General features: G+C 40.5%; 1 protein-coding gene across 1 annotated transcript; it reads left to right on the top strand.

Annotated features, from left to right (window-relative positions):
• The first annotated feature begins 3,033 nt into the window (after positions 1–3,033).
• Positions 3,034–18,344, top strand: RDH11 (retinol dehydrogenase 11). The gene is made up of 7 exons (XM_081289938.1): positions 3,034–3,163; positions 5,754–5,872; positions 6,377–6,532; positions 7,893–7,997; positions 8,541–8,750; positions 11,748–11,937; positions 18,068–18,344. Exons 1-7 carry the CDS (start codon positions 3,096–3,098, stop codon positions 18,168–18,170), a joined length of 951 nt encoding a protein of 316 aa, XP_081146064.1. The 5' UTR covers positions 3,034–3,095; the 3' UTR covers positions 18,171–18,344.
• Positions 18,345–20,719: the final 2,375 nt, after the last annotated feature.

The raw sequence follows: 20,719 nt of genomic DNA, 5'->3' as shown, positions 1-20,719 counted from the left end.
ACTTTGCTGTTATTTTTATGTGCCTTGCTCAGTTCTTTGTTGGGGACGCCAAGGACCGGGGCCCAAATTGGACACTGTGATGATAACACCTGTGCCCTCTCCATCAGCCCAGGAGTGGAAGGGCTCTCCTTCTTGGAAGCTATATCTTAGCCACAGGTAGTGGTTATTATATTATATATCAATTATTATTATTATTATTATTATTATTATTTTCTTTAAAATTCTTTTCTTCTTATTAGCCCAAACAGTTGGCAAGCCATGATCCATGAGGCAAATCCAGCCCACTGCTTGTTTATATATATATATATATATATATATATATATATATATATATATATATATAAAGCTTTATTGGAACACAGCCACGTTCATTTGTTTATGTATTATCTATGACTGCTTTCATACTTCAACTATTACCAAGAGTTCAATCCTTGTCCCTGATACCAAACCAATAACAAGATGAGAAAAAGAAAAAAAAAAGTTTTATTGTTTGCTAGCAAAGGAGAAACAGAGGACTCCAGCCCCAGAGGCTGTGATTCTGCCCTTCAGGGAAAAGGGTTTTTTAAAAAAAGTGATTCAAAGGCTACATTCCACGTGTTCTGTCTGAAATTATAACTCACTTGTTAACTTTGGAGACAGTCATTTCTGAGATCTTCTGGTGCTATCCTCAGAGTGTGAATTACTTCCTTTCTGTGGTGGGTGTATGCTCAAGGACAAATAACTCTGCCTAGGATGGGAAAGAAAGGTAATTCTGTTTCCCCTGAGATCAGGGAGGGGGAGAGATTAGGGAGGCCCTGGGAGAAAGGAAGAGAAGAAACATGTCCATTTTAAAAACAAGTCGCAGTGGCAGAGCAGCAGGGCTGTATTCAAAGCATAAGGTGAAGCTCTGTTACTATTTTATTTTATTTGGCACCAGGGATTGAATCCAGGGGCAGTTAACCACTGAGACATTTCCCTAGCTCTTTCTATTTTTTATCTTGAGACAAGGTCTTGCTAAATTGCTTAAGGCCTCATTAGGTTGCTGAGCTGGCTTTGAATTTGCAATCCAGACTCAGTCTCCTGAATTGCTGGGATTACAGGCATGCACCACTCAGGCTGGTTTAACTAATTGTTTAACCAATCCTCAGCAATTTATCAAGGCCCTAAGCAATTTTAATCTGGATTCTATGAATGATTCCACTATGTTGATAAACCACCTGAAATTATATGCAAAGTTTGTGTGGATATGCAAATGTGCATATGTATGGGGAGAAAGTTTCCAGCTTCAACTTTTGGTAATAAATTTCAATAGTTAAGGGCATAGGCCCTGGATACAAACTGCCCTGAATCCCAGCTCTGCTAATCCCACTATCACCTAAACTAATTAACCTCACCATGCCTTGTCTGTAAAATGGAGGATGTTGTAGTACCTACCTCATTATTATGGGAATTTAGAGAGTTAACATATATAAAGCATTTGGAGATGACTTGGCATATGATAAATGGTATATAAGCACTGGCTAATATTGCCATTTCTGGCTTTCCCCTTGCCTGTAAGGCCCCCAGCTAGACCAATGTTTTCCTTTTTTTTTTTTTAATATTTGTTTTTTAGTTGCAGTTAGACACAATATCTTTATTCTATTTTTTTTTTTAATGTGGCACTGAGGATCGAACCCAGGGCCTCGCATGTGGTAGGCGAGCACTCTACTGCCTAGCCACAACCCCAGTCCCTAGACCAATGTTTTCTGATGCTCTAGTGCACCTTGCTCTCCAGGACTCATCCCTCAGGCTCTTTCTCTCTCAGAGCAAGCTTGCCAAAGTGTGGCTTGCCCACTAACTCTTGACCTTGCCTCTAGCCTCAGCTCAAATATTTTCTCCAAGAAGCCCTTGCTGATCTCTAGACTATGAGAGTCCTCCCTCCTCTCAACTCTCAGCCCAATTTTTCCCCATTAAAAAAAAAAAAACCCTGCACTATAATTGAGTGAGATCTCTTTAAGGTTTTCCCTTACAGTTTCTAAGCTCTGAAAAGGACAAAAGTCATGTCTGCCTGGCTCCCTGTGGACTTTAGTGCAGTGCCTAATATACTGTAGGAATATCATAAATATCTGTCAAATGAATTAGTGAATGAATAAAAACAAAACAAAAAAATGTAGCCGGCTGGGTGGCACGCACCTGTAATGCCAGCTGCTCGGGAGACTGAGTCCAGAGGATCAAGAGATCAAAGCCATCCTCAGCAATTTAACGAGGCCCTAAGCAATTTAGGGAGACCCTGTCTCAAAATAAAAAACAAAAAGGCTTGGGGATGTAGTTCAGTGTTAAAGCGCGCCACAAAGAAAGAAATAATTAAGCAGGGAGCTTGCCTGTTCCCAGAGAAGATATGCATACCTTTAATTTAAGACATGATTAAATACTTTCATAAACTGGTAAAATCAACTGTGTCAATCTGAAAAATTTACTGCTATCTTGGGAGATAATACATAAGTGACACGTTATCAGGAAAACTACATTTTATTATTAATACTCGAACACTAGGAAAATTATAATAGTTACCATCATAATTCAAAATAGACACAATAAAGAGATTCTCTAGGAAATGTCTTAAAGGACCAATAGTTGCTTTCCCTCCACTGGAATAAGGAATCCCTGCAAGGGTTCGCACTGCACCCACCTCACCAACTGTCAAACTCCAACGGTTCCTCTCCTGTGTAAAGGGCCTTAAAATACCTGCGGGACACCAGTGCCTGTTCTCCAGCCAAAACAACGAGGTAACTGCCAACCACGATGGGGGGTGGAGGCGGGGACTGGACTTGGGCTCCGGGAGATATAGAACTGGGGAAATTTCACAAGAATTGCTGGTGGTCAGAGGGCTTTAGGAGAGCTGGTTGGAATGTCTCAGAGTCCCTAGACAGTTGGAGATCTGTCATGCATCTGGCAGATTTCTGAGGCTGGAAGCAGCTTCCTTAGACAGCCCTTCAGCTCACAAGCCTTGGACTACATTTCCCAGCGGTCTTGCTTTGGGGATGGTTGTGATTGTAATAGGGCGTGTCTAGGAAGAGAAGCCATAGTACTTCAGCAGCGCTGGGGCATCTTGCTCCGCTGCAGCTGCGCCGGCAGAGATGGTTGTACTCCTGCTCCTGCTCTTCCTTCTCCCCTTTCTCCTGTACGTGACTGCGCCCCAAATCAGGTTTGTGCAATTATGTATTGCCTTCTCTTGCAAAATCTTCACGAGGGGACCCGAATTCTCACTGAAGCTCTTTTCTTCAAAAAGAAGGACTAAGGAAAACTCCCCGTGGTGGTGGTGGTGGTGGTGATGGTGGTGGGGTCCCCAAGATGGCCTAGAGCCGGAGTTCAGTGGGTTGCAGGCCAGGTCCAGGTGTCTTGGATGTTGGTAGGGTAAGATCCGACACCACAGGCGGTCGTGAACCATTCTGAGCATCCTGCTTTGCTTCTCCGATCCCCCCTATTCGTCTGGCACCCCCCCCCCCCTGCCTCCGCCTTCAGGGATCCCTGAGCGCAAGGCTGCCTAAAATGCTCGAGTTTTCAGCTTGGCGGATTTCAAACCCTAGAACGGAATGTGGCCCCCAGCTCTGTTTCCTCCTTTAACTCCCACGCCTTGCCCCAGCGCTATCTTCTTGCTTCCAGCCTTTGAGGAACAAAGAACGATTGCACCTTTTGCTTTATGGCCCCGTTGCATGCTCTCTCGTTACTATTAGATTCGTGCTTTCTTGAGGGACTGTAAAGGAGAGAAATGGAAAGAGTGATTATGCACCCTACCCTGCCTTCGAAGCAAGAGCATGGGGGACGGTTAGGGGTGTTGAGGGGGAGGACAAGAAAAGTGTGGGGAACGGTCTTTTGACCAGGTGACAGATCAGCCCGAGGCTGGCGCGGTTCCCCAGAGAATCAGCAGCGGGCTGCACAATCGCTGATTGGTTCTGAGTTAAGTCACCCGTAGTGACGGTGATCCAGTGACTGAAGAGACACACTCCTTCCCCAGGAGGCATGATCACAGTTGCAGTAGAAACGGAAGCTGTGCCAGATTCTACTCAGTCATTTCTTACCATATAAGATTGATCTATCAAGGATCACCTGCCTGCCTCCCTGCCTCCCTTTCTTGACTTTGACTTTTCCTCATTGATGACCCTCTTTCGGTTGTATTTTTTTTTTCTCAATCCTAAACATTCACTGCTCCTATCTCTAAGCACACACGTGGGTTATCATACTCAAATGAAAACATGATTTTTTTATGTCTTTGCCACATCTTCTTATGCACATAGAATCTCAATGAAAACTTGAACCATAACTGGGAAATAGTTCCTAATGATATTTTTCACTGGGAATATCTTTCTTAGAAAAATATCTAAGTGAGGTGATATTTTTCTTATAAAGAATATTCTTCGGGCTGGGGATGTGGCTCAAGCGGTAGCGCGCTCGCCTGGCATGCGTGCGGCCCAGGGTTCGACCCTCAGCACCACATACAAACGAAGATGTTGTGTCCGCCAAATACTAAATAAATAAATAAATAAATTTATGGGCTGGGGATGTGGCTCAAGCGGTAGCGCGCTCGCCTGGCATGCGTAGGGCCCGGGTTCGATACTCAGCACCACATACAAACAAAGATGTTGTGTCTGCCGAAAACCAAAAGAATAAATATTAAAAAATTTCAAAAAAAAAAAAAAAAAAAGGAATATTCTTCAGGCTTTATCTCCAGCCTAGCTAGGTCATGGGAGCCAGGCCAGAGCTGGAATTTTATAGTTGATTTTCTTTTTCATTTCTGCTATTTAAGGAGAGGAAGGAGCTAAGTGCAGCCCCCAACATTTGTCATTATTGGAGCTCAAGCAGAAAGAGTGTGGGAAACAGAGCTGGAGACATGTTCTTTAAGCAGTGGGGTATCAGTTGGTGGGCACCATGAATTAGTTCACCTCCTTTTCAGCCTGTTTGCACTAAGCAGGTAGCTTTGGTGGCTAGGAGTAATTTGCAGTTCCAAGTTCAATGAAAAAAAGCTGAAATGCTCTTTAAAAATGTACCTCTTCATCATCTGATTATTTTAGTCCCAAGATTGTAAAGGAGAGAAAAGAAGAATCTAAGGACTGCCAAAATGAATTTGTGCATTTGTTCATTTGGAAAGGCAGTATAGTGTAGTACTTAGGAGCAAGGACTGTAATTAGACAAACCAAGACTTGAAACCCCACTCTCCTTTGTACTTATTTAACACTGTGTGTGTATGTGTGTGTGTGTGCCCGTTCATAGGATTTGAATCCATGATTTCACTCATGCTAAGTACATATCACTGAGCTACATCCCCGACCCCTGTCTTATTTTCATATGTGTAAATGTATGTGAGTGTGGCCTTTTTCTTGATTTGTTCTAGATTTACAAGCTTTCATAATTTTAACTCTTCCAATTGATTAATCATTTCTTAAGACTAAATATGTCAGTTGTGGGCAGAGTGACATGCAGAGACAAGTTCTTTCCTCTTCTTGACTGGGTCTTGTGATTTTCTAAGCCAAAAGTACCTCCTGGGGAGCTCAAACTGTAGTCAGGTGCTTGGCTAATCAAACCTTCATCCAGTTCTTGTGCTGCAGGGAACAGCTTTTTCCCTTGTGCAAGAGCAGATTGTTTTCTTTCCACCAATTTTTCTTAAACTTGTAAAAGGACATTAGTGGAAGAACCTAAAGCAAACCTCAGCCTTGGGATTTGAAGACATTGGGAGTTGAGGAATCCTCTGCAGGGATGAGATAATGAAGGACTGATAAACTCTCCTCCTTTGTCTACAGGAAAATGCTGTCTAGTGGGGTGTGCACATCTACTGTCCAGCTTCCTGGGAAGGTAGCTGTAGTCACTGGAGCCAACACAGGCATTGGAAAGGAGACAGCTAAAGAGCTGGCTCAAAGAGGCAAGTTCATCTGCTCTTCATTCCCTACTGCTACTGTAGTTTTATCTCTCACAGTGGGTCATTTTCCTTATTTCTTCATGGTCCTAGAATTCAAGAATACTCTAAGCACCTACTGATTTGCTCATCTGAACCTAGTGTGATATTCTACTTGTAATGGGCATTTAATAGATATTATCTGTTTTTCTTTCTTGAATTGATTTGAATACCTCTGTTGTGAATTAGGGATAAAAATTTTAATCTAAAAACAGGAGAGCAGGGCTGGGGATGTGGCTCAAGCGGTAGCCGGCTCGCCTGGCATGCGTGCGGCCCAGGTTCGATCCTCAGCACCACATACAAAGATGTTGTGTCCGCTGAAAACTAAAAAATAAATATTAAAAGATTATCTCTCTCTTTAAAAAAAAAAAAGGAGAGAACAACATTAATAACACAACATTAATGTCAGTATTAATCTATAACACCCAATCAAAAAACAACTGACAGTTTTTTTCATATGTCGTTTGATAGGAGCCCGTGTGTATTTAGCTTGCCGGGATATGCAAAAGGGGGAATTGGTGGCCAGAGAGATCCAAGACATGACAGGGAACCAGGAGGTGTTGGCACGGAAACTGGACCTGTCTGATACAAAGTCTATTCGAGCCTTTGCTAAGGACTTCTTAGCACGTAAGTGTGGAACCAGAAACTATGTTGTGGGTCTTATGATCAACATAGCAGACTTAGCTAAAAGGGAAAGATCCCTTTTCCTCTAATACATAGAAATAGTGGATAAAATATAGCCCCAAACTTTCCATACATAACTGAAATCATGTGATCATTGGGATGTGATTTATGTCTGGGGAACATCCTAGGAGGCAGAAACAAAAAGGCAACCATAACAGCGAGCATGAGCCAAGGCCAGAATCTTATGGGAGTATCAATACTTGGTTGGGGCTTTTTAAGGTCTAGGGTTTAAACACTCTAACAGGGACAGGAGATGAGACCTCAGGTTTTTGAGGGGTGGAACACCATAGATAAGGTTGAGATTCACAAAGGGCCATATGGTCCATGGTAAAGGAGTTAGAAAAACCATAACACCTTGACTACCAGCTCAGGGACATGACGAAGAGCCTTTTCATCTTTTCAGGATATGGATGAATAGTCATCTGCAAGAAACTAAAACCCCAAACTTGTCTTGTCTGTGGGATCTGAGTCATACCACCAAATGGTGTAGGATCTTTATTTTTTAATTACAAGAAATGTTTTTTGGTGCCAGACTCTCGAGCTGAGACATTAACATAAAAACCTATAATAGGTGCCAGGTATGGTATTACACACCTATAATCTCAGCTACTCTGGAGACTGAAGCAGGAAGATAACAAGTTTGAAGCCAGCCTGCACAATTTAGAGAGAACCTGTCTGAAAATAAAAATTTTAAAAGGGCTTGGGATGTGGCTCAGTGGTAGAGCATTGCCTAGCATGTATGAGGCCCTAGGTTCAATTCCCAGTATTGAAAACAAACAAACAAAACAAACAAATCCAAGCTTACTCTACAGATATCCCTTTTCATTGCCCAGGGATCTAGGTCTCCCAGAGGAAATACCTTCCACTGCTATGAACTTAAACCACATGAGGAAATGGACCACTAAAGAGAGGTGGCAAGTTTCTTTTGGGACCTGAATTCCAGAAGCAAGGGTGCATATAGAACAACCTTTTTTCTCTTGCTTTGGGATCTTCCCATTCAGCTTGGGAAGTCTTTGTATTGGGAGAGGTGGATAGAATACTTTCAAAAGCAATGAGTAAGCAGCTCCTGAACTGGAAATATTGGGAAAGCCATTCAGTGATATCAGATGGTATTTTTCCATGTTGTAGAAATATGTATGATTCAACTAAGTTCTTATAATGAAAAAACAATGCAGCGAAGGGGAAATGGAGAGAAGATTGAAGTCCTGCATCCCCACTTTCAAAGCCTGGGTTTTGAGGCAGGTGTCAAAGATGTAACAGCTATGGCTGGCCACATTCATGCTCCATTTTCTCTTTCTTGCAGAGGAAAAGCACCTCCACATTTTGATCAACAATGCAGGAGTGATGATGTGTCCCTACTCTAAGACAGCAGATGGCTTCGAGATGCACATGGGAGTCAACCACTTGGGTAGGAAATCTGGTCTTATCATAAAACCGGAAGAAATCTAAAGTTCTCCTTGGAAAACTTAGAAGTCAGATTGAGCCTTCTTTGTGATTGATGCTCAGGGCCATAATAGACCAGGTGAGAGTTATGAATAGTTTAGACCAGCCTGAAACTGAGGCCTGCCTCAGATTCTGCCTACGTTTTAATCTGCCATCCAGATTTGGTTTACCTTGAGGGCATTATCCAATAGCCCAATAGGATTGGGGACTGTGTTGCTTCTTAGAAGTGATCCCTGTGGCTGGCATCAGATAGAGGCTACCTGCTCTTAAAGAGTGATGTTAACCACCACTGGAACAAGACAGGACTTCATAGGCACTTGTCAGACCTACCTGGCTGTTTCCATTTCCCTAAACCCTCACTGGACTTGTTGTGTAGTTGACAGTGTAAAGTTGAGGTGAAAGGCCTTATTCCTGAATTCTCTGCCCCCATAGCTGAGCCCTGCTTACCTCCATTCCTCTTACCTCATACTGGCACTGAACTCTGTTAATCCTAGTTTTTTCTCAACAGGTCACTTCCTTCTGACCCATCTGCTGCTAGAGAGACTGAAGGAATCAGCCCCATCAAGGGTAGTAAATGTGTCTTCCTTGGCACATCACCTGGGAAGGATCCACTTCCATAACCTACAGGGCGAGAAATTCTACAATTCAGGTCTAGCCTACTGTCACAGCAAGTTAGCCAACATTCTTTTCACCCAGGAACTGGCCAGGAGGCTGAAAGGTGGGCTTGGGAAAAATGAATATGGAAACATAAGTCAATGGGAGATAGCTAAATGCCACAAGAATGGAAACTGTTTTCCAGAGCCTGTCACCTGCCCTCAGGACCTGCTTCCCTGACTCTAAATGAATATTGGAGGTGGCTAGCTGGGGACAGGGAGATTCTTACTTTGATTCTGAAGGCTCCACAACTTACTGTGTGAGCTGAAGCAAGTTACTTAACTTTTCAAAACTTATTTCCTCATGTGTACAATGAGACTGCTCCACAGATGGTTGTCATAATTCAGGCTCATGAGCAAGTCGAGATTTTTCACTGTTAGTGAGACTAAGTAGCAGGAAGGGAACTGAATTGACACTAGATACAGCCATTAGAATTAAACATTTACTGGGATTCTGGAGGGGCATCTTCCTAACACCAAGGGGTCAAATAAGAGGAATAGTGAAGTAAACAAATAGTTTGTTTGATAGTCACAAGTAAACAAAAGTTCTTAGCATGATCAACTCTGGATTTCCAACAAAGATAAAGGAAATCAAAATCTAAAAGGGCAATATGTAGGAGAAGAGAGAGGCAGAATTCAGACTCGAGGAATTAAGCACAAGATCCCCACTTTAGAATGGGATCCTTATACCTCATGGTCAGCCACAAGATGAAAAGAAGGAAGCTGATAGGCAGCTCAATCCATATGCCCAGTCTGTACCCAGGGCATGTATCCTTTATTAACTCAGGATAGATGAGGATAACTGAACAGTAAGAACAATCCAAAGAGTAGGTCAGGAAGCTAAGGCAGCCTGGAGGTGTAGAGATGGGTCCACAGTGAGAATCCAGTAAAAGCAGAGTATACTAGGGAGTAAACCTGACTGTTTTCCTAGTTTTTTAGGTAGAAAATAGCTGTGTTGAAGAGCAAGAACCCCCATGTGACAGATTGATTCATCCAGCCATTCCGCAGATATGTATTCCATGCCTGATTTAGGGGAATAGGGATGAGGTGGTGGACAAGACTCTATTTGTTTGACGTCTAATGGGAGAGAGAGATGATTAGCAAATGCTTGTACATTTGTTCCACGTAAAATCGTTTAGTAATACATGAGGTAATTTTTGCTATAAAAAGTTCAAATAGTATGTGATAGTATACACAATTAAAGATGAAAACCTTCTTTATTTATTCTTTTAACCCCCTTCCAATTTTTTCCCTTCAAGTGATGCTGTCAGCAGCTTGTTGTGCTGATTTCCAGTCGTCTCCCCGTGCATTTACATATGCATGTCATACACAAGGAACTACATTTCTAACATGGTATCTTGGCAATTCTTCCATGTGGTACATATTTACTCCCATTCATTTGTTGGCTGCATTATATTTAATATAGCTGTACCTTTGCTTATTTATCCATTTTCTTAAAACATATAGGTTGTTTCCTTTTTTGTTGCTGCTATTTAATTTTAATTATGGTAATGTTATAAAGGTCAAGTGCAAGGACTTAATAATGGATTGGGCTGGCAAGGACCTTATTCAATCTAAGGGTTTAAGAAAGATTCTCTGAGGAACAAATTGCAGTCTGAGCCCCAAAGAATGATTAAAAATTAAATGGGTCATAGGTGCAGGGGGGTGAGGAGGCTGAGGAACATTCTAGCCAGAAAGAAGAAAATGTATAAAGTATGAGCTTTGTTTGAGAAACAGAGAAGACTGGTTAGAACATGGTTTGAACAGAGGATTGAGCTAAAACTGAAAGGTAGATAGAGGCCATAGTAAGGATTTTAGTGTTAATTCTAAGAGCAATAGAAAAACCTTTGAAATTAAGGCCTTTTAGAAATGAGCAGGAGTAGGTGCAGCAAGCCTGGACTAGGGTGGTGGAGATGGAATGTAGAAGACACTCCTGAGAGATATTTAGGATGTAGAAACCACAGAGCTTGTTGATGATTATGCATGGTGAAGTGGGGGATCATCAAGTGCTGCTCCTAGAAGCCTATTTAGGTATTTAGGGGACATGGCAGCAACCAGGTTTGTACTTAAAGTGGAAGTCAGTTTTAGACCTCTGAATCTGCATTGTGGTAGGTTATCTAGGGAAGATTGTGGAGTAGGCAGTTGGAAATAATGAGTACTTTATCTCAAGTTGCAAAATCCACAACTCTTCTCAAACTTGACACCAAAACTTATTTGGTAGCAAAACCTCAACTATGCTAGGGAGATTAGATAATAGGCAGGATAGGTATATGTCTCATATTATCCTGCTAAAATAAGAAGAAATTTAAAACATTTTTGGTCTCAAGATTTCCAGACAGGATCAGGGACCTGAAATAACATGTGCAGAAGTGTTATTTAGCATTTCCATATTCCAGGGGCTATTCTCAGCTCTTTACATATGTGGAATTATCTACTCCTCAGACAAACCCTGTGAGGTGTAGGTATCATGATTAGCCCCATTTTAGAGATGAGAAAGTGAGTCACAAAAACAGGAGCTTGTCTCAGGTTACACAGCCAATGAATGGAGCTGGGAGTTGAAATGGGGCATTCTCACTGCTACAAAGTCCATGCACTTCACCACTTCTCATAGTTACTCTAGAATCCAAAGGAACAGTTTGGGCTGTAGATGCAAAGTGTAAGTCTAGTGAGCCATGAGAATTCCAAGACTTAACATTTAGATAGAAAATGATGATAAGGCTGCCTAGGAAACTGAGATGAAGCAGCCAGAAGAAGGGTTAAGAGACCAGAAGAGGTATGGGGTCATAGAAGCCAGTTAAAAAAAAAAAAAGGACTTAAAAAAATAGGGGGTCAACAATGTAAAGTGTTCCTAAGAGGCCAAGTCTTGGTTCTGCTACAATGAAACAGTTAATAACCTCTCAGAGCCCTAACTTCTTAATCTGTGAAATGGATGTGTAAATTAACTGTGAATAGTGCCTGTGATGTTACCATGGCAGGGGATTCACTTGTGGGATCACAAGATTCTTCCCATCCTTTTTGGTAAAATCGAGTCCTGTCGTCTCTTTACGTGGCACCCCCTACAGGCTCTGGCGTTACCACATATTCTGTACATCCTGGCACAGTCAAATCAGAATTGGTTCGGCACTCATCTTTCATGAGGTGGATGTGGTGGCTTTTCTCCTTCTTCTTCAAGACTCCTCAGCAGGGAGCCCAGACCAGCCTGTACTGTGCCTTAACAGAAGGTCTTGAGATTCTAAGTGGGAATCATTTCAGGTATGCATATATCTGTTTTTGAAGATGAGATTTTATTTCTCAAAGGAAATTATCAGAATTCGTCTGGTATGTCGTAGCCTTTTTAAAAAAGTTTTTTGTCAAATATATCTAGAGTTTTTATCTTTTATGTGACCCATTCACATTTTTTGTGATACCTAAGTTTGATTTTTTTTCTCTTACTCTGATAATTATGCTTTCTATTTCTTTTCATCCTATCTTTTGTTATGTCAGTCAAGTTTTATTTATTCCTTTTTGGACTCTTTAGTTCTATATTTCTCACATTAAAAAGAACTTTAATCTGTTTTTTTCATTGTCTTTAGAATTGAAAGATTCCCTTCTTGAATGAGTAAAAGTTTAAAAAGTTCATTGTAGAGGCTTTTGAACATACATAGCAGTAGAACAATTAGCATATTGAACTCACATATACCCATCATCCATTTTCAACTGTCATTAAACCAGGATAATCCTTCTCTGTCCTTCACACCTTTCCATATTTTCTTCTCCCATATTACTACTATTATTATTATTTTAATGTCTTTTAGTTGTAGATGGACACAATACCTTTTTATTTTATTTGTTTATTTTTATGTGGTACTGAGGATCAAACCCAGTGCCTCACACATGCTAAGCAAGTGCTCCACTCCGAGCCACAACCCCAGCTCATTCTTCTCCCATATTATTTTGAAGAAAAATCCCAGACATCACATAAGATTGGATTTGTAACATTTTATTTATCTTCATGACAATGTTAAAGTAACCTGATATTTTGGAGAAGGGGCTATAAATTATATTTAGATTGGAAAGAAAGGTAATTAGATGATGAAAAGCCTATAGTGACAGAGTTACAGAAGAACCACAGAAGTTATTTCCTTAGAGACAGACAGAATCTAGTCTATGTTTTAGAAAAATATTTGTTTAATGAATAAGTAACCCAGTGAGAGGTAGAGTCCCTGATTTAGGGTATTGACAATTAAAAGGATAGTTGCATGCCAGAGGCCCTTGAAGAGATAGAATTTTACCACTGGATGAGGGAGAGAGGGAGGGAGAGAGGGAGGAGGGAAGATTTGGTAGCCTGGGTTTCAAGCCTGAGTGTCTAGGAGGTTGATGATGACATTAACCCAGATAGCAGGCATGGAAAAATAGTGTATGACTTAAGGTTCTTGAATTCCAAAGCAGTGGACATGAACTCTGGCCAAAGTTAAGCAGGAAGGAAATTTTCTATAATATTAGAGCTGGAGGTGCCCCTAGATTCAAAGGGAAGACTGAAGAGTTGCTTAGAACAGTCAAAATGGCCAGCCACCCTGCTGGAGCACTGCTGCCAGGGTGAAGTCTTTTAGTTTTGGTTGCTCACTATATAGTCTCCAGGGAGGAAGCATTGGATAGAAGGAAGTTACCAAAAGAAGATGGAATGGATATTTAGTCAGAATGACAGTATTCCCTAGTGTAGTAAATCTTGCTCTGTATATGTTGAGTGTGTATTACAAGACATACAAATAGAAGTGTGTAGCAGAGAGTTGAAAGTATGGGTCTGAAGTTCAAGAAAATAGATAAATACAGTTTTGCACACTGGAATGATTTTCCAAGAGTGAGTGGAGGCCGGACGTGGTACACACCTGTAATCCCAGCGGCTTGGGAGGCTGAGGCAGGAGGACTGCAGGTTCAAAGCCAACCCAGTCTATGGATTCTTAATTTTACTTCATTTTGAAGATTCAACAGCAGCCAAGTAGAACACTATTTAGAAAGCAATGTAAAAGTCTGTTTTGATTGGAACTTTGCACTGGCTGTTCTCTCTGCCTATTTCTACTAATCTTTCTGTCTGTAATGTTTTGCCTATAATGGACATTTCACAAAAATGGAATGATAAAATGTGGTATTTGTGACTTTCAATTAGCATAATGTTTTCAAGGTTTATCTATACCAAAACGTATCAGTTCTTAGTTCTTTTTTTAATAATTTTTTTAGGTGTAGATGGACACAATACCCTTATTTTATTTATTTATTTTTATGTGGTGCTAAGGATAAAACCCACTGCCTCACACGTGCGAGGTGAGCACTCTTCTACGGAACTACAACCCCAGCCCCTCTTATTTACTTTTTATTGCTTAATAATATTTAATTATATGGATATACCATAGTTTATTTATCCTTTCATCAGTCAGTGGACATTTAAGTTTCCAAATTTTTTTACTATTTGAATACTACTGTTGTGAACATCCTTATAGAAACTTTTGTATTGGCATTACTCTTGGATATATACAAGTGGAATTTTGGGGCATCTGGTAACTCTGTTTAACTGTTGAAGAGTCGCCAGACTTTTCCAAAGTGTGACCATCCTTTTACATTCCCACTGGTCATGTATGAAGGTTCCAGTTTCTCCATATCCCAAACAATACATGCTATTGTCTCTCCTTTTGATTTTAGCCATCATAGTGAATATCTTGTCATTATCATTTTCCTGCTAATGATATGAAACATTTTTCCTGTTCTTTATTGTACTTTTATGTATGTACATTGGAGAAGTGTATGATTTGAATCCTTTGCCCATTTTTAAGTTAAATTATTGTCTTTTTATTGTTCAGTTGCAAGAGTTCTTTATAGTCTAAATACAAGTCCTTTATCACATAAAAGATTTAAAAGTATTCTTTCACTCTGTGGGTTGTGGGTTGTCTTTTCACCTTTTTTTTTTTGTGTGTGTGTGTGTGTTTGTGTGTGTGGTACTGGGTATTGAATTTAGGGGCACTCAACCACTGATCACATCCTCAGCCCTGTTTTGTATATAGACAGTGTCTCACTGATTTGCTTATTGCCTCACTTTTGCTGAGGCTGGCTTTGAACTCATGATCTTCCTGCCTCAGACTCCTAAGCCACTGGGATTACAGGTGTGTGCCACCACGCCCAACAATCATTTTCTTAATAGTATCCTTGGAAGTACCCAAATTTTTAATTTTGATAAAGTCCAATTTATCTACATTTTTCTTTTGTCACTTGGGCTTTTGGTGTCATATCTAAGAAACCACTGCCTCACCCAGGTTCACAGATTTGCTACTCTGCTATGTTTTCTTTACACAGTTTTATAGTTTTAGCATTACATTTAGGTCTGTGATCCATGTTGAGTTATTTTTTGTATGTGTTAGGAATTAGAGGCCTAATTTCATTCCTTCGCATGTAGATATCCAGCAGTCCAAGCAACATTTGTTGGAAAGACTGTTCTTTCCCCGTTGAATTATATTGGTAGCTTTGTTAGTCTGCTCAGACTGCCAGTACAGAATATAGTCAGCCCTGAATATCCATGGTTCTCCATCTGTGGATTCAACTAGTAGAGGGGAAGAGTGTGTCTGTACTGAACTCATACAGAGTTTGTTTCTTGACATTATTCCTTGAACAATATAGTGTAACAACTTATTTACATAACATTTACATTAGGTATTGTAAGTATCTTATAAGAGACATGTGTGTAGGCTATTATGCAAATATGATACCATTTTATGTAAGGGACTTAGGCATCCCACAGGAGGTCCTAAAACTAGAGACTGGGTGCCTGTAGCACAGATTGGATGCCTTAAACATTTATTTTTTTACAGTTCTGGAGACAAGATCTTGTCCAAGATAAAGGTCTGGCAGGGTTGGTTTCTGATGAGACCTTTCTTCAGGACTTTGGAATGGCTGCCCTCTCTGTGTCCTCACAGGGCCTTTCCTCTGTGCACAAACATTCCTAGAGTCTCTTCTTCTTCTAAGGACACTAGTCCTATTGGATTAGGGCCCCACTTCTAGCCTCATTTAACCTAAATTATCTCCTTAAAGGCCCCATCTACAAGTACAGTCACATTGGGGGTTAGGGTTTCAATGTATGGATTTTGGAGAGACAAAATTCAATCCCTAGGCTGGGTGTAGTGGTACACACCCGTAAACCCAGAGGCTCCAGAGGCTGAGGCAGGAGAATTGCAAGTTCAAAGCCAACCTCAGCAACTTAGCAAGGCCCTAAGCAACTCAGTGAGACTCTCTCTCTAAATAAAATACAAAAAAGGGATGGGGATATGGCTCAGTGGTAGAGTGCCCCTGGGTTCAATCCCTGGTACAAAAAAAAAATTCAATCCATACAGGAACCTTTTTGGAAGTCAATTGACCATAAAGGTAGGGGTTTATTTCTACACATTTAATTTTGTTATATTCATTTATCTGTCTGTCCTTATGCAGGTACCACATTATCTTGATTACTGTAACTTTGTAGTAAGTTATTTTTTTTTATATTAGCCAATCTTTTACTATATTTATTCTTAACAAATTTGGGGGGGATTATCAGCACTTCAACCATGTTGATACAATAACCACACTTAAATAGCTCACACTATAGTATTTAAATAATTTTTATAGCACATCATAATTTACAAGGTATCTTTGTGTCCACTGTATCATTTGCTCTTCACTATGATCTTAAGAAGGGTATAAGACACAGGGCAGAGGAAGATGCTTACAGAGGCTAGATGTTTCCAGAGAGTGGTTCTCTGTGATGGTATTTTCACTCACAAAAGTCAGGTTGTGCTGGTCATACTGTAAGTTTTCTTAAGTAGATATACTACACTTATATTACTTGTTTTATAAATGTGAAGTTTTGTGGGGTTTTTTTCCTTTTGTGTGTGTGGTACTGGGGATTGAACCCAAGGTCTCATGCTTGCTAAGCAAGCATTTCTATATATCCCAACCCTTTTTTAAATTTTTGAGACAGGGTCTCATTCAGTTGACCAAGCTGGCCTCAAGCCTGTAATGCTCTGGCCTCAGCCTCTGGGGTAGCTGGGATTACAGGCATATACTACCACACTTGAGTATGTTTTTAAGTGATCTGTACATGTGAAGATATTTTAAGTGATGTTTCTCAAGCATTAGCTAGTTATAAGGATCATCTTAAGAACTAGTTGAAAACAGATTCCTAGGCCTCAACCTGAGAGATTCTGATTCAATATGTCTGAAATAGGACCAGAGAACTGTTATTTCTGACACGCTCCAGGATGATATTCCTGCTGCTGGTCCACGGCCCACACCAAGTAGCATGTGTTAATGAACATATGTTAGGAATTTGCTTCATGTTGTTAATTCAGAGTTGGCAACTCTACTTTTACCTTCAGAATTTGCTTAGAAGCCATGCCTATAATCCCAGTGGCTTGGGAGGCTGAGGCAGGAGGATCACAAATTCAAGGCCAGCTTCAGTAATTTATTGAGGCTCCAAGCAACTTAGCAAGACCCTGTCTCAAAATAAAAAATAAAAAGGGATGGGGATTTGGATTAGTGGATAAGTGCCCTTGGGTTCAATTCCCAGTTCCAAAAAAAGAAAAGAAACTTAGTTACCAACACAGCAGCCTTTCAAAGGTGATTAGGTTAAGAAAGTTTAAATACCATTATTGCAGGAGTGGTAGAGAGTTCCTTATAAAAGGATGAACTGGGGCCCTCAACCACCTGGTGCTTTCTGCCTTGTCATGATACAACCAGAAGGCCTTCACCAGATGCCAGTCCCTTCAAGTGCATCTTCCCAGTCCCCATAATCATGAGCCATTAAATTTCAGTTCATATATAAGTTAAACAGTCTGGTTAACCAGTCTATAGCAACATACAAAGGACTAAGACACACCTGGCACTTTGTTACCATTTCTTTTTTGCTGTCACCTTTTCCTTCCTTTGTTGTTTATGAAGCTGGCTGTATTTGTCATATGAGTTTTAAAACAATTATAACTGCAGATAGTTCAGGAATAAGAAATATTCTTTTACTACTCCAAGCATCTGTGACCAGTGTAAGCAGCAGAATCTCAGCTTTGTAACAATGTCCAGGGCCTTGAAGGATGGCCCTTATGGTCTTATTTGAAGAAGGTAGACATACACAGGTGTCAGACAGGCACTGATATTAGAGTTAAATATATACAAAGAAAAGAAGACATAAAGACCTAATGAAACATTCTGATCAGAGTGACTAATAAGAAGATCTAACTGGCATTCATATTTTCTCAGAGAATAGGACCAACTGTGGCCCTGTCCTGAAAGACATGTGATCCCTGGGTTCTTTTTCTATCCTATTCTTTATCCCAGGCAGAGAGCAGATTCCATTCTTAACCCTTTGCTTCAAGCCTCTCTCTTTCCTTCCCAGTGACTGCCATGTGGCATGGGTCTCTGCCCAGGCTCGTAATGAGACAATAGCAAGAAGACTATGGGATGTCAGCTGTGACCTGCTGGGACTCCCAATGGATTGACTGGTGGTAGTTGGACCCCAAAGAAGACAGCAGCTGAAGATACAATGCTCCTGACAAAATGTTTCTCCTTCAAGGTGGCCAAAACCTGAAGCACAAAAAGACAAACCTTCTGGCCTAGCCTACGTGGTATCCAGTTAAATTCCAGTACACTGCCAGACTCATGTTAATACCTTGCATTTGTCCAGACTTACTTTGTTCTTGTTACTACCAGTTTCTAGCAATATCATTGGATAAGATAACCTCATAAGACCTGCACAGCTCATATTTTCCTTCTGAAACCTACTCCTACTTAACAGAATCTAAGCTCTGGAAGGTTGATGTTTGGAAATACGGAATAGTCTACCTTCTTTGTTCACACTGTAATTTCTCCCAATCAACCAACCTTTACTTCAAGGTAGGCACATTGCAACCTCAGCTGAATCCCACGAGTCACAGTGGCTTGACTCAAAAGCAGGGCTTCATTGCACCAACACTGGGATTCTTTCAGGAAATCCTTCACTGAATCTGGATTATGGCCTGGCCTTATTTCTCACAACCTAAAGCCACTGCTGTTAAGATATTTACCCAAGTCCAAACCACAGAAGAACTTCCTTTTCTAAGAAGTTTGTGGTATTTGGGGGAGAGCAGAAATTTTTTAAAAATCAACATGTCATTTTCCTACCATGTCTCAAACCAGTAAGAGGGTAATGAAAATAGCATTATTAAACAACAGGCCACTTGGCTGTACTGACTCCAGTCCCATGGAGGCCTCCTTTTTGTGCCTTGAAACTAGAAAAGGAAAGGGAAGTGTTTTCGGTCATTGTCATTGTGTTATCTTTTTGTGTCTTCTTGTGTATTTATGCAGTTGGGAGTATTTTCACAAAATTTACAACAGCCACAAAGAAACAGTGGCATCAAAGCAGACACTAATGTAAGGATATGATCAGAGATGGAACAAACCAGTGTCATTCATTTGTTTATATAAATGAGTACAGCTGCAAAGAGAAGTAGACTGTATATGTTGGTAACCAGCCAATAAGAAGCAGGTGAGTATAGGGACAAGTTAAAAAAAAAAGTTCCTAAAATTCTATATTTTATTTGGAGAACTTTTATCAAAAGTAATGTTGCCCAAGAAGTCTGAGGAATTGGTAATGTTCCCAGCACTTCATTGGAGTATGTGATTCTAAGAGAGTTTGTGACTTTCTTGGACTGAAAACTATATATTAACTTTAGTAAGGAGAAGTTATAGGACCACATCCTTCACTTCTCATATATTTATAAACTGATAAATCTTTTATTGGACTGTTTTGACCATTAAACTATATATTTAGAAATGGTCATTTCTAGGAACATTGGAAAACTTGGTAATAGTACAGAATAACTCAATATTTTACGTAATTTATGTGGAACTGTCAATGACAAAAATTCTTTTTGATCACTTATCATGTTTTTAATCAGAATAAAAGTGTAAGAATTAAAAGTTTCAAGAGTCAAAAGAAGAAAGCACCTATTATAATTATGCAATCATTTTTCATTATAAAAGATGTTTGTCCCAGAATCTAACTACAGTACAATCTCAGTTCACATGCCATTAATTTGTGTTGTTGATAATTTGACCATTCACTCACTTCCTACTTAACTTTATGACGTTGACCAAAGGTCACTTTTTCTGCAATCCTTGATCATCCCCAGAATTTTCTCTCTGTACCAGCCTTTTATTTCTGTAACAGTGTTATAGGACTTAACACTACACTGCTGCTCACAACCAGAGACTGTATCATCTCTCTGCACAGTGCATGTTAAGAGCTCAACTAATTTATTTGTTTAAAGCAATGGTCAGTGAACTCAAATCTAATAAAAACAAGGATCTAAGAGAGAGAAATCACCAAAGCAGCGAGGCGTGGTGGAACATGCCTGTAATCCCAGCCACTGGAGGCTGAGATAGAATGGCAAGTTCCAGGCTGGCCTCAGTAATTTAGCAAGGCCCTCAGCAATTTAGTGAGACGCTTAGATTTTTTTTTTTTTTTTTTTTTTTTTTAAGGGCTGTATGGGCAGTTTAAGTATTGGCTCTTTAGGCAAACTACGCAATCACTATTGACAGGAATCCACACCCACGGAGTGTAGGAAAAAACTTTATAATTGCTAAGTTCACTTAGTGGGAGACCATACCTCTTTTCTTCAAGCCCGGCCCATCTTCTACCCCACATTATAAACCACCCAAGGACAAAGTAAATTATTTGATTCATCAACATATGCGCAGATTCCCACCAACACCTACACTCAAACGCCTTTTGTAAACTAATGCACAGCCTAGTGCACGTGGCTGTCCCAGTCCGTATTTTGAGGTCGCACTGACTTCCCCAGTGCACCACCGCCCGACGGCCCGCCTATCCTTCTAGGGCTAAAAGCCAACACGTAGGACACGAAGTGAGGAAGTCAGAGTGGCAAAGAAGGTAGCGATAACCGTGAAGAGGGTGTTCGGAACCATGTTATACTCCAGCGCAAAAACCAGAACACGGCAGCCCCACGGGCGCGTGACCCACAAGCCGAGCGTCCTGCGCCCTAACTAC

This window comes from Spermophilus citellus (assembly GCF_964194105.1).
Source record: "Spermophilus citellus genome assembly, chromosome: 4".
In the NCBI taxonomy this organism is placed as follows: domain Eukaryota; kingdom Metazoa; phylum Chordata; class Mammalia; order Rodentia; family Sciuridae; genus Spermophilus; species Spermophilus citellus.
This window is presented reverse-complemented; position numbering and strand designations above follow the sequence as displayed.